The sequence below is a fragment of the Pezoporus flaviventris genome, unplaced genomic scaffold (assembly GCF_033815535.1).
Source record: "Pezoporus flaviventris isolate CSIRO_AGI_PZ_B2104156 unplaced genomic scaffold, CSIRO_AGI_Pfla_v1 ptg000023l, whole genome shotgun sequence".
NCBI classification, from domain to species: domain Eukaryota; kingdom Metazoa; phylum Chordata; class Aves; order Psittaciformes; family Psittacidae; genus Pezoporus; species Pezoporus flaviventris.
Window position 1 is genome coordinate 14719179 of NW_026892571.1, and position 13886 is coordinate 14733064.

At 51.4% G+C, this 13886-nt stretch overlaps 1 protein-coding gene across 4 annotated transcripts in view; it reads left to right on the forward strand.

Moving 5' to 3' along the window:
* Nucleotides 1–13886, forward strand: part of FLT4 (fms related receptor tyrosine kinase 4) — a 56489-nt gene that overhangs the window by 35793 nt on the left and 6810 nt on the right. For all 4 annotated transcript variants that reach the window (XM_061456906.1, XM_061456907.1, XM_061456909.1 and 1 more), the window contains exons 11-27: nucleotides 1182–1326; nucleotides 3880–3988; nucleotides 5007–5366; nucleotides 5616–5762; nucleotides 6405–6536; nucleotides 6808–6914; nucleotides 7203–7338; nucleotides 7711–7815; nucleotides 9325–9438; nucleotides 9674–9762; nucleotides 10063–10210; nucleotides 10767–10861; nucleotides 11201–11323; nucleotides 11742–11853; nucleotides 12226–12325; nucleotides 12538–12643; nucleotides 13586–13725. In XM_061456906.1, the coding sequence (XP_061312890.1) occupies nucleotides 1182–1326; nucleotides 3880–3988; nucleotides 5007–5366; nucleotides 5616–5762; nucleotides 6405–6536; nucleotides 6808–6914; nucleotides 7203–7338; nucleotides 7711–7815; nucleotides 9325–9438; nucleotides 9674–9762; nucleotides 10063–10210; nucleotides 10767–10861; nucleotides 11201–11323; nucleotides 11742–11853; nucleotides 12226–12325; nucleotides 12538–12643; nucleotides 13586–13725 (2268 nt within the window). The remainder of the gene's footprint in view (nucleotides 1–1181; nucleotides 1327–3879; nucleotides 3989–5006; nucleotides 5367–5615; nucleotides 5763–6404; nucleotides 6537–6807; nucleotides 6915–7202; nucleotides 7339–7710; nucleotides 7816–9324; nucleotides 9439–9673; nucleotides 9763–10062; nucleotides 10211–10766; nucleotides 10862–11200; nucleotides 11324–11741; nucleotides 11854–12225; nucleotides 12326–12537; nucleotides 12644–13585; nucleotides 13726–13886) is intronic.

Below are 13886 nucleotides of genomic sequence, written 5' to 3' on the forward strand. Positions count from 1 at the left end.
TTGTGCAGGCAGCACCAATTGGTAAGCAGGAAGGGTGCATGCCCACTGCCTGTGCCCTGGGAAGCTGGGGCAGCACCAGGCAGGGCTACAGTGACATTTTTTTAGTGGCAGGAAGAAAGAAAAGAGATGCTAGGGAGTTATAGCCAGAGCAGTCAGGGTGGAGGACATCAGGGTGCCTGGAGGAAGCCAGGTCCTGCAGCCTTGTAGAGGCTGTTACCGAGCCAGGGACTCCAGAGAGCTCTCCATTGCATGCAAGTGCACTGTGGCCCTGTCAGGAAGCAGAGGGGCCCATGAATTATGAGCACTGTCTCCCAAGGCCACCATATTTCTGCCTAGCATAGCTCCAGAGGATGCAGGAGGCTTCTTTCCAGCTTCCTGTTGTTTATACAGCTCGACAGTGTGTTTGCTCCGCCAAACGCTCTGCCCCACACTGCCAGTGTCCTTGCCACTGCCCTTGGGTGCTCAGCTCTCCCCTGCTTCCCTGTCACCATAAGCCTTCTCCCTCCACACCTCCCACCCTGTGTTTTGGGCAGACCCTGCTGTCTCCTGGCCCCAGCTGCATTTCAGAAGCAGGCTGCAGGCTGCAGCGTCCCCAGTCCCTGGCAGATTTAGGCACTTCTCCTAGCTCTCCTGTCTCAGCCTGAAGAGGTGCCACCGTGTTCATGTGAGATGCTAGTAGCATCTCTACATGGGATGTTTCCCTCATGGTATTTGTTGAATCAGGAGCAGCAGAAGCACCTTGGGGTGCTGCACCATGTGCTCTCCAGGCCAGCACTCAGCCAGGCTGTGATATTCCTGACTCTCAGTCACAGCAGGGGTTTAAGGCCTTGTTGCTGAGCAGAGGCATCAAGAACTGCCTGAGGCACACATGAACCAATTTCACCTCTATCTTCCTCCACCCCTAGCAGGGAAAGATGAAACCACAGTCTGGGGGTGAAAACACTGCCTGGGACCTGTATCTGTTCCCTGCCTTGATTTTCACATCTGTAGATGTTTGCCTCAGTAGTGGCTGTGGGGCACCCTTATAAACCACATTAGAACTGATAACTGAAAGAAACAGGAAATTTTGCAGAGTTAGAGGACAGGGGCATGAATTCTCAGACATAAAAGCTGGTTTTGCTGCCTTTTTCCCAGCTGACCTGCTCTCCATCTCTCTCCTCTTTCTCCTGCTCCTGAATTAGCAATAGTCGGCACCGGGCAGCGAGGCGTCATCAGCGGGATCGGATGCCCGAGTGCAGGGACTGGAAAGATGTGTCGCAGCAGGATGCAGTGAACCCCATCGAGAGCATCAACACCTGGGTGGAGTTTGTGGAGGGGCGGAACAAGGTGAGGCTGAAGCTTCAAGCCCATCCAGAGTGAGGAGCTGGAGACAGGCACCTCGGTGGGGTCCTTTGTGATCAGCCAGCAGAAACAAGCCTGGCAGAGACAGAGCTGGGGAGGGCTTCACACCTCTGCCACTAAAGTAAATCATGAGCAGCTGCTCCCAGCTCTGGGACTCTGCAGTACCAGGCAGCCCCAGGGCGAGGAAGAACTGTCATCTTTGAGGAATTACCCTATATCCAGAGAGGCTCCTGCTGGGGCTGACTATGCAGGAGGATTTACACTGATTGCTGTTGAATGCAGGGCACCCAGCTAGGGAGGGCACTGGGGATGTGTGCTATAGGGGCTGCTGTGGCCATTTTTGAGCACTCTTGCAGGAGCTGTTCCGGGAGAGCCAAACCCCATAGAGTAGCCTGGGCAGCTGGGAAGAGAGAGCAGGAGTCACAGACTGACCAGGAAATCTCCGGCATCAGGAATGTGCATGTGTGTGGCGGGGCATTTCATCCCACTGCCCCCATCCCAGCTGGGTGAGGGTGGTATGGAGATGCTGGCATCCCTCTGCTGCAGGTTTGTGAGTGCAGTATATGTGCCCCACAGAGCCCACTTCTCCATCACAGCATTTCCTCTCTGGAAGGAACATCTCTTCCTTATTGCAGCATGTGACCTACACGCTCTGCTGCCTGTTTCTTTCTGTCTCTTGGTAGCTGCGAGTGTCAGGTCTGTGCCATGACGAGGTTCCTGTTCCCACTGGTGTCGGGCACCAGCCGCTCACAGAGGGATGCAGAACAAACAAAGGGGCCCCTGTTTCCGAAAGTCACTTCCTGTTTTCCTACACACCTCCAAAGGCACTTCCCGTCCCCTGGCCTGGCGGGAGTTCATCACTCTGCCAAAAGGGTGGCAGGGGCAGATGCTTCTCCTCCCAGAGCAGCCAAAGGGAGAGGCAGTGTTTGGTGTCCCCCAGGCAGGCGAGCACGGGTGGTGGGAGCTCCTGGGTGAGAAGCCCTTGTGTCCCCCTTCACATCTGACTCTCATCTTGGTCCCTTTAGATCTTTTCTTTGTATTCCTCATTGTTTTCCTCCTGTTCCTAAGCTGTGTCCTTCTCATTCTGTCTACTTAGTTGTAACTGTCCTGGGGGTCCAACTTTGGTCATATGGTCCAATGCAAGGTTCTGGCTAAAAGAGCTCTTAAACTTGCAGTAGGATGCTATGTCCTCAAACCTGCTTTCTCTCCTTCTCCTTTCTGCCTTTCTACTCCTTCCACCCTCCTCTGGTTTTTATTCTGTCCGGAAAGGCCAGAATGAGCCACAGGGTGTGCAGTGCACGGCCATGCACTGCAGGATGACATCAAATCCAGAAAGCCCAACACAAACATAATAGCACAGATTAGAAGGAAAATCCCCAAGAAACAGGAAAAGCAGCACACAAAAGTGCCAGCAATAGGGTCACCTCAGCTGTATTCAATAACCCCAAGAAACGGAAAAGGCAACACACAAAAGTACTAGTAATAAAGTCACTTCAGCTGTATTGAATATGCACTGAATGAATTCAGTTCCTTTGATTAACACAGGCTAATATGTTGCCACTTACAACGGAAATGCTTCCCAATGGGATGAATAGTAAAAGGCAAAGTAGTTTCCCTGTAGGAAGAATATCTTTTTTTTCATGTTAAACATTGTCTCATTAGAGGGATTATTGCATGGATCCACTTGTCATTTAAACTGGGAGGGAAGAGAAACCTGTGCTTCAAACTGCAAATCTCCTCTAAGGGGAGTGCTTGCAACACATTTGGCCTCACACACATAGAGCGTGAGCTGGGAGGAGGAGAACATCCTCACTACCCTGCTGCCTTTCCTGGCTTATTTGGAGGCAGCCTCTCCCGGGTCTGTGCTCCCAGGACAGCAGCCTTTGCCCATCCTTAGTCATGTCTTGCTGGAAGGAGGGAGGAGGAACCTTTTAGGGCTCTGTCTATGTACACTTAAAGAGAGAAGCTGACAGCTTTTCTTCAAGTGGAGAGAGCTGGATGCTTTCACAGATTTATTTTCCCCTTATGGATTAAAGGAGTGTTCTCAGGACTGTAAGTACCTGTAAACTCCACTGAACTCTGTGGGACACCAAGTAGTCAACTAGAGAGGGTTCAGAGAATCAGCTTTGGTGTCCTTTCCCTTTCTCCCCACTGTTATAAAGCTTGGAATCTCAGCCATCCATCAGCCCTGCATCCTGTTCATGTCCCCCTTACTGGGCACAGGCTTGTCCCCATGGTGACCCAAGGAGCTTAGCAAGAAGTTTACTTCCATGGAGAGGCATCTGTGCTGGTTGGGCTCCATAAAAAGGAGCAGAGATCAGAAATAAAACCGTGTTGCTGTTCCTAGAGCCAGCAGATGAGGCTTGAAATGCACAAAGGGCTATTGAATAAGGGACTATTTTTGCATAACCCTTTCCTGGGTACAGCTACCACCTGGGGCCACGTTTGCTGGTGCTTAGCTGTCTGCCAGAGAGCAGCACTGATCTTACTTCTCTCCCCTCTTGCTCTTCCTAACTCCTCGTCCTTTTCCCCCATCAGACAGTCAGCAAACTGGCCATCCAAGAAGCCAACGTCTCAGTCATGTACAAGTGTATTGCCTCTAATAAAGTGGGTCGAGACGAACGGCTGATCTACTTCTACGTGACCAGTGAGTACTGCAGATGTCCCCTCCAACTGCACCAGATGAGCGCCCTGCTTGAAACAAGGAGGACCGTAGACCTGCCAGATCTTGTCATTTGCAGTTAGCACCTTAAACAGTGATCGGGAGGCCAACAGGAAAGGAGAGCTACCTCAGAGCTCTGCTGAGCTGCAAAAGCCTGGAGTCTGGCAGCAGACAGCACGGGCAGAGTTTGACAGGCAGGCCTGGGGGTGAGCCAGTGCTGCCTGTACCTAGGTCCAGCGCTGAGGACATCCTTCTGGCTCTGGCCCAGGCAGCTCCCTGGGCTGGGGATGTGCCTGGTCCGAGAGCATCCTCTAGTGGCACTGCTCCCAGCCCGGGTCCTGCTGGCCGGAGCCCCCGGCACGGACCCCACCGGGTTTTGGTGGCGGGAGGAAGCTGAGTCTGTAGAAGCCAGAGCTCAGCAGTCGCGGCCCATGTGGAGCTGCATAAGCAGTACCCTGTGCTGGGAGGAGTCTGTCTCTGTCTGCTGGGCACAGGGAGCCTGACAAGGGCACAGCAGAGGTTTATCTTCATGCCTCTCTGGACAGACCACAGAAACCTTGGCTAATGGCCCTCATAGGCAGTACCTGTGCTGTCAGAGCCACCGGCTTTTGTGGAGGCAAATAAACATCTTCAGTTGCTGCCCCAGTGATGCTCTGCATGTGCAGTTGTCCAGCCTGACTGAATGGGTAAAAGCAGGCATGTGTGCAATCCAGAATGCTGCAGCTGAGCTGAGAGCAGTAACAGCCTAATTCAGACCTCCCAGACTTGTTTCACTTGTGACCTCCTCTTAATTGGACCCTGGGACTTCAGCATATCCTTTAGCACTTGTTTAGCTGTTTGTTGCCAGCAGTTTGCATGTCACAGTTCTGCTCTAGATTGGTTTCCTTTACCTTGGATGAGGATGGGGGGGAGGCTTGGAGAGCTAAGCCCAGGGAGACAATTTTGTTGTGTCTGGCAGCTCAGCCATGAAAACTCATTCACATGTTCACTTCCTTCCTGAAAGCTATTCCAGACGGGTTCGAGATTGAGTCCCAGCCCTCGGAAGAGCCTATAGAGGGGCAGGACCTACAGCTGAGCTGCAATGCAGACAACTACACCTATGAGAACCTGCAGTGGTATCGGCTGAACCTCTCCAAGCTCCACGACGAGGAGGGCAACCCCCTCGTGCTGGACTGCAAGAACGTCCACCACTATGCCACCAAAATGCAGGGGGAGCTGCGCTTCCAGCCAGACTCCAATGATGCCACCTTGCTGCTCACCATCCCCAACATCTCCCTGGGCGAGGAGGGAGACTACGTGTGTGAGGTGCAGAACAGGAAGACCCGGGAGAAGCACTGCCACAAGAAATACATCTCTGTGCAGGGTGAGGGTCCACAGGGCAGGTGGGAGTGACAGAGGAGAGCTGATGCTCTTGCTCCCATGAGCTTCCCAGCCCGTCCCCAGGGGAAGCCACACAAGCAAGCTAAACTCAAGGTGGCAAAGGCAGGGCACCCGGGTTCTCAAAACACCCTTCAGCAGGGGTCAGAGACCCAAAGACCCCCAAGAACACAGATATTCTTTTGATCAATCAGTTTCCCGTTTTCCCCTCCTCCTCTTTGTGCTGCTCCTCCAGCCCTGGAGATCCCCCGCCTCAAGCAGAACCTGACAGACATTTGGGTGAACGTCAGTGACTCCATAGAGATGCGCTGTAAGGTGGATGGCAACCATGTTCCTGAAATCAGCTGGTACAAAGACGAGAAACTGGTAGAAGAAGTATCAGGTACAGTGGGCTGGGGGTGAATCAAACACAGGGAATCATGTCTGGTGGCTTTAGAGCTGAGTGCTGCTGGCTTCTGGGTGTTGCTGTGCCCAGGCAAAGGCACCCATTCACTGAATTGGCTGAACTCTGGTTATAATCATGTTCTATCCCAGTTTGATGCAGTCTTACTGGCCAAGTCTATGCCCTAGGGCTTGGCTCAGCACTGTCTGCATGTGCACATTCAGCTGGAGAGTAGAGAGAGAAAAATTATTCATCTTACTCTCAGCCCAGCAGCTGAAATCATTGCTCACACAGGGACCAACCCATATCCCATGGAAGGAACATGGGGAGGATCCAGGCACACTGCAGAGGGAAGGGAATAGGTCCTGGAGCTGAAGCAGAACTTGGCACACCACCTGAATTGCCTGGGCACCAACCCCATCCAGCATTGTCTGCAGGGGTTTTGACCCCTCCATACATTTCCCTTGGAAAGGCCCCTCCATCAGGCCACAGAAGAGAGCCCCTACCAGCTGGTGTAATTTCATTCTCCCATCTAAAATGAACCAGCCAAAAAACTAGAAGCCATATTCTGAGCCTGAATGAGTCCAGTATACTAATCCCCCCTCCCTGTGAGTGACCACCACAACCCTCTTTGCCTTACAGGGATTGATCTGGCAGACTTCAACCAGAGGTTGAGCATTCAGAGAGTGAGGGAAGAGGATGCTGGGCTCTACCTGTGCAGCGTCTGCAATGCTAAGGGCTGTGTGAACTCCTCGGCCAGCGTCTCTGTGGAAGGTACCAGCAGCCACGACACCCCTGGGGATGAAGTGGTAGGAGTAGGAGTGTGGCCAAGGTCCCACACCTCATTGCTGTGACACCAGGGAAGCAGCGAAAGCCCCTAGGCCTTGCTGGTGGCATGGTGCTACTACAGGAGGATCTGTAGTCTGGAGCACGTTTAGCTCAGGCAAACACACCTCCCCACATCCTGAAACAGGCCACTGGGGATAACTGAGCTGGGGCACAGAATGGGAATCTCTGAAGCTACAATTTCCCTCCCATCCCACAGGCTCTGATGACAGGACCAATGTGGAGATTGTCATCCTTATTGGGACTGGTGTAATCGCTGTTTTCTTCTGGATCCTCCTTATCCTCATCTTCTGTAACATCAAAAGGGTACGTGACTGTCCCACGGCAGGGGAAGTGGCATAGTGGGGTTTGGGGAAACACCGTTGCTGTGATGTGGGGCTGTATGACATCATCCACTAAAAGGAGGTCATTGAGTGGTGCTTCAAGCACTCTCACTGCCAAGAACAAGGGCTGTGGTAACAGAGGTGACAGGGAATGGCCTTTGCCAAGGGGAAGCAGGTCAAGTCAAGCAAAGGAAGCAAATTCCCTCTGGGAGTCAGCACCCAGTGCCGGGGGAGCATCTTCCTCACCCTTTGTGTTGGCTGATTCCTGCAGCCAGCCCATGCAGACATCAAGACGGGCTACCTCTCCATCATCATGGACCCCGGCGAGGTGCCCTTGGAGGAGCAGTGCGAGTACCTGCCCTATGATTCCAGCAAGTGGGAGTTCCCACGGGACCGCCTGCGCCTGGGTGAGCCAGACCCCCTCCTTGCCACTGCGTGCTGCAGCCAGGGCTTCCCGGGCTGCTCTGCTGCAAGGTGTCACATTTACCTTTCCCACGTGCTCTGCTCGAGGGCAAGAAACAGCCCACTTCTGCAGGGCCACTTCCTTCCTCTGCTTTGTCCATGCCAGCTCTGTCTCAGTTACTCCCATCCTCCCTTCTCTTATTCTCACTGACAGAGCAAGCAGCCACCTGGGAAGGGCACATGTTCCCCTCCTTCCTTTTCCTTTATTATGTTTTTCTTCTTCCCATGGTTTCCTGTTAGGATTTGGGTTTTTTTTCATTCCATTCTGCCTGTGCTGCACCTGCCTTCCTTTACAGTGCCTCTCTCCTTACCTATAGGTAAAGTCCTGGGTCATGGTGCCTTTGGGAAGGTGGTGGAAGCATCAGCATTTGGGATCAATAAAAGTAACAGCTGTGAAACCGTAGCAGTCAAAATGCTGAAAGGTACGTGGGCAGTGAAGCAGGATGTACAGTCAGTGTAGACAGCAAAGAATGAGACATCTGCTAGGGAATGTCCACCCTGTAAACGCGTGTCTTCCACATAAGGCATTTAAGGCCCTGGAAAATGTTTTATCTCCCACAAACACTCCTGGGTGCTTCTGCTTGAGCCAGCCCTGACCTAGAGGAGAGGAGCTGGAGCCAGCCTCTTAGTTTATGGCTTCTTGGCCTCAACACACTTGATCCTTTTGGCTTCCCCTCATGGATGTTTTAGCCTCATTCAGCTGCACTGGGAGGCAAGTGGCAGAAAGACAGCAGGGACTTGGGGAACTCGCATGTCAAGGAAATGTAGCTGTTTATAAAGGCAAAGAATTAAATGTGTCTCAAAGGACAAACAAGAATCCAGAGCCCCTCTTCAGCAGGTCACTAAAGAAAGCATTGCTCCCAGTTGCCTTCTTCCGAATGTGCCTGTATGTTATGTTTACGGATCAGGTTCAGAGCTGAGTAAGAAAGGAGGCTGCAGCTCTTAACCTGCTCTGAGGGCTGAGCTGGCTTTGAACCCAAAGCCTGGTCAATCCAAGGAGGTTTCAAGCTTTCATAGCCACATTTTCAAACAGGCATCTGAAATTTTCATTTGGCACCCAACAAAATACCTAGGCAGTCTCTGGCCAGCAGAGGCCTGTACATGGAAACCAAATCCTGGCCCATCTCAGCAGCATTTACCACTGCAAGTGTACAGATGACCTGCACAGCAATTGCAGAGGGAAGCCTGGCTTTAGTCTTTTGAGGCATGGCTCTCACCTGACCCATTAGCTGCCACTCAAGAGCATGCTTCTGTCTCTCAGACTAAATGTACAAACTCTCAAGTTAGGCAAAATGCCTTATTCCCTACATAGGGAAGCTGAGAAGCATGAAAAGGCACAGAAAATCAGAGAACACACCCTAAGGGTAAAACAGAGGACCAAGATTTGATGTGAATTGGGCACTCAGAGAGAAGATGAAGTACAGAGGGCTGGCAAGGTCACAGCACTGTTTGCTGCTGGACAGGAATCATAAAAAGATATTCTAGGTTTGAGCTGAGAGAGCTCCTGTCTCCAGTCATGATCAAGAGACTTGGATTCCTTTTGTTTCTAATTTTCCTTCAAATTGTTTTATGGCTCATTATCTCTGTGTGGAGGCCAAAAGGGCAGAGATTCAAACCTGTGCACCTCTATGTAAGCCTCAAGTGATCTTTTTCCCTGCACAACTATAACAGGGAAAAATGTATTGGGAACAAGCTGTGTTGTCTTTTGCTCTGGGTCCCTGCCCCGGCTGGCAGCACTCCACATGGTATAGCAGGGATCCTGGAGTCTCCAGACAAGACTCTGACATTTCATATAGAATACACGCAATAACAAAATGTACCAAGGCTTCAGGGTCACAGCCTCCTCCCATTAACACTGTGCTAACAGAAGGGTGGTGAGGGGGAGTGAAAAGCTCTAAGGAGCCATCATGTCAAGGTCTGTGTGTTTCCAGAGGGAGCTACTGCAAGCGAGCACAAAGCACTGATGTCGGAGCTGAAGATTCTCATTCACATTGGGAATCACCTCAACGTTGTGAATTTGCTGGGTGCCTGTACCAAACCCAATGGTAAATATCCCAGGGCAACAAGCTGTGCCTGCTCCCAGAGATGTGTTTGTCCCCTGTGTGCTTTCTGCTGTCTGCATGTGTGACCACAGGGACACATGGGGATGCTATTGGTGTGTCTGTGTGCACTTAGGGCAGGTGCCACAGCTCAGCAGGGCTGCACATAACATGATTTGGGGCAAACTCTGACCAACCTAAGCCTTTATCTCCTCTCCTGTCTTGGGTGCCCTCTTGCCAGGTCCACTCATGGTTATTGTTGAGTTCTGCAAGTACGGAAACCTCTCCAACTACCTGAGGACCAAGCGAGAAGGATTCAGTCCTTACAGGGTAAGTAGCTTCCTTTGCCCCTAGGGACCTCTCCCATGGCTGTGGAAGGAAGGAAGATGTATAGCCTGAAACATGATCTGACACTGGCACAAAGACACCCTCTGTCTAGCAGTAGATCATGTTTACACAGTGATCTTGGTTCATGTGCACATCAGGGAAGCAATTTCTTTCTGCAATGGAAGATAAGTGCTTCCAAGATGGAATTACAGTCTAAGAATAGGAATAGACTGCACAGCTCATGGGCGCAGGGGTTACAGTGTGTGTTTCCTGCTGAGGTTTCTGGTTTTGTCTCCTTGCCAGGAGAAGTCTCCCAGGCTGCGTATTCAGGTCCAGTCCATTGTGGAGGCAGTGAGAGCAGACAGGAGGAGTCGGTCTGGGACTAGCGACAGCGCTATCTTCAACCGCTTTCTGCTGCACAAGAGCCCGACATCACAGCCGATCCAGGAAGGTAACACTCCAGCCTTGGCAGCAGCTCCTCACCGGGCCCACCAAAACAATGCCAGACTTGGACAGCTTGGGAATGGATAGGGCACGACAGCAGGGAGCTGGGATCAGGCCTTGGAGTTGATCACTGCTGCATGGAAAATCCCTGACCAGGGATAATGCAGTTATGTGTAGTCTCTTGTAATAGACTCAAAGCCCGGAAAGCAGGATTAAATTCCTTTGGATTTTTTTAGCCTAAAGAAGGAGAATTGAGGGGGATCTCAGTGAGTCTTCGCCAGGACAGGAATGATGAGCTGACCCTCAAAGTCCTATCCAGCCCTGTTTCCCACAGCTCTGTCTGACTGACATGTGCTTGAGGCTGGACTCATTCTCTCCACACTTAAGCAAGTTCTTGCCATGTGCCACCTAAGCAGAAAACCCCAGAGGGAAACCGGTTCCTTCAGTTAGCACTGAGGACTAGTTGTGTCTCACCAAGGGGCTGGTTGCATCCCACAGTCCTGGAGAGAGGCAAGGAGAACAAGAGACCACTCACTGTCTAATTTTCTTGTACTCCTGAACAGTGGATGACTTGTGGCAAAGTCCCTTGACAATGGAAGACCTGATCTGCTACAGCTTCCAGGTGGCACGTGGCATGGAGTTCCTGGCATCCCGAAAGGTGAGTTCACCTTTGCCTTCGCTCCCCTCTTCTTTTGTGTGTGCTTAACCAGGCAAGACCTGCCTATAGCCACTTTACAGGTGACACACGGAGAGATTCAGTGATCTGCCTCACACTTCTCAGGAAGTCTGGGGTAGCACTGTGTACACAAAGGTGGGAAACAAGTCCTCTGGCATCTCATCCTCTCCTCAACCATCTCCTTCTGAAATTTTTGTCTTTAACTCCTTCCCATTTCCACTATTCTCCCATTACAGCTCAGGTCCGGGAGGGGAGGGGGATGCTCTGTACTTTCTGATGGTGGTTCTTGTTCCTCTGATTTTCCCCTTTGTGTGCCCTCAGTGCATTCACAGAGACCTGGCTGCTCGCAATATCCTGCTGTCAGAGAACAATGTGGTGAAGATCTGTGACTTTGGCCTGGCCCGGGACATCTACAAGGACCCAGACTATGTCAGGAAAGGCAGTGTGAGTGCCATCTTCTCAAACCTTATACAGATTAGGACCCCTTTAGCTATTCATAAACTACTCTGGGGATGGAATAAACTGAGGAAAAGGGAAGAGTAGAACCACTTGTGCAGCTGGGACCAGGAATCATTGGCCCAGTTATGTATGTGCTCTCCTCCTCCTCTACCAGCAGACCTCTGCCACCTTCCTTCTGCCCCTCACTCTGTCATTAACCTACTCTTCTTTCTTTATACTCTTTCCTCCCCCTTTCAGTGTCTTCATCCCTTCCTCTGGCCTAACCAAACCTCCATTCCTCCACGGAGAGAGAAGCAGAGCTATCTGGTTTCCCTTCATCCCTTTCATCCCATTCCTACAAGAAAGGCTGTCCTGGGACATGTCCCTGAGTGAACACTTGTGCCTTTGCCTCTCCCTTCTGTAGGCCCGTCTCCCACTGAAGTGGATGGCTCCAGAGAGCATCTTTGACAAGGTCTACACTACCCAGAGTGATGTCTGGTCCTTTGGGGTCCTCCTCTGGGAAATCTTCTCTCTAGGTGAGTGCTAATGAGGGTTACATGATGCTGAGGGAGATGTCTCTTCCCACATAGCAGTTTGGTGGGTGAGTCTGTGCAGCAGGCCCTGACACTCTGAAGAATGTCTAAGGGATGTGATGGGATGAGATATTCATGTAGGCAAAAAAAATGTGGAGGCCATATCCACCCATGAACAGAGTGAAGGAGAGAGGCATGCAGAGGTGGCCTGCAGCTCACTGAGGCAGAGGAGCCTGTCTCAGGCAGCCTTAAGGACTTGGGCTGTGTATGAGAAGTGATCACATCTCCCAGTGTTTTGGGAGGAAGGGCAGTCTCAGGAGGACTGGTTTCTGATGGCACATTTCACATTCCCACCCCTCTTCAAACCTCCTTTAGGGGCATCTCCATATCCTGGAGTCCAGATCAATGAGGAGTTCTGCCAGAGACTCAAAGACGGTACCAGGATGAGAGCTCCAGAGTACGCCACAGCAGAAATGTGAGTCAGAAACCTCCCAGATCCCAACACAGGGCAGGACAGGCGCCACTGTGGGATGCAAAGACCTTTCAGCCAAGGTGGGAGATAAGCCAACACATCTTTCACTGTAGGCAGCTGCCTGGAGGACAGGCCAGATGGGTTCAAATCAGAGCTATCTAGAGTGTCCAGAGTGGGGTAGGAAATGGCATAAACTGAGCATCTCTTCTTGGCAGATACCGTATAATGCTGAGCTGCTGGCATGGTGATCCCAAGGAGAGACCAACGTTCTCCGACCTGGTGGAGATACTGGGGAACCTTCTTCAGGAAAATGTCCAGCAGGTGAAAACCTCTCAGTGTCCCTGCTCAGCTCCAGATAGCTCTTTCTTCTCCCACCACTAGCTCTCTTGCTGTGCCCTCCTCTGACTCCCTCGTCAATGCAATACTTCTGCATAGGCCAAATGATAACACAGGGTTTCCTGGATCAGAGATATCTGTTTCCCAGAGCTGCTGGAGAGCTCATTTCTGTTGTAGCCTTCTAGCTGCATCCTAATATAGCTCCACTCTGTTCAGGGCGGGTGCCCTCTCACTCATCATTCCAGCATTTCCATCCCAATCCCTAGATGATTATCTGAAATTTTTCAGCTGACTCAATGCCCTGGCACTCCTGCCTCCCACACGCCTGCATAATGAAACCCAGGACTTCACCAGGAGTTCTGAAACTCCATCCTTGGATCTAAATGTCAGGGCCATGTGACCCAAACAACTGTTCCATTACAGCAGTCAGATACACAGATTTCTTTGAAACTATTATTAATCACTGCTATGCAGTAACTCACCAGGACTTCTGTGATGAGCGTGCAGCTCTGGTTTTAACTTCTTGATGTTCCATTTCAGATGATAGCTAAATGCTTAAATATGAGTACTGGCTCATCCTTATGCCCCTGATTTTAACCTTTCAGCGCTGGATCCCAGAGCAGGCATGACTAAGCTGCAATGATGTGCCCATGGGAGCACAGTGCTCTGACTGTAGGTTGGAGAACTGTAAGTGCCACAGGACTGGGTTGTTTTCCAGCTCACACACAGCTCCACACACCTGCAACATTTGCAGCTACTTAGTGCAGAGGGCATAGAAATCCCCAGCCAGAGAGTTTGTTCCAGAGAAAAAAAGAAGACATAAACTAGGATCTTTCTCCCCAGTTCTGACAGCTTCTTCTTGTAGAGCCCTTTCCTGTGGGAGACCCTTCCCCTCCTTGTAAGGCCACTCACTGTTCTTCCTACCAGGAAGGAAAGGATTACATCCCGCTGAATGACTCTCACAGCTCAGAAGATGACGGTTTCTCCCAGGTGCCTTCCTCTGCCCAGCAAAACTCAGACGAAGAGGATTTTGACATGAGGATACGCTGTCACAGCCTAGCAGCAAGGTGAATCCCCTCTGGAAAGGGCAGAGAGAGCTCAGCAGGCAGCCAACAGCCTGAGCCTGAGGAGGGATATGGGGAGAGCCCAGTAGCAAAGTGTTGGGAAACCCCCAGGGGATCAGGTGCAATCCGTAGCATCTTGTTTATAAAAGTAAAATCACTTTCCT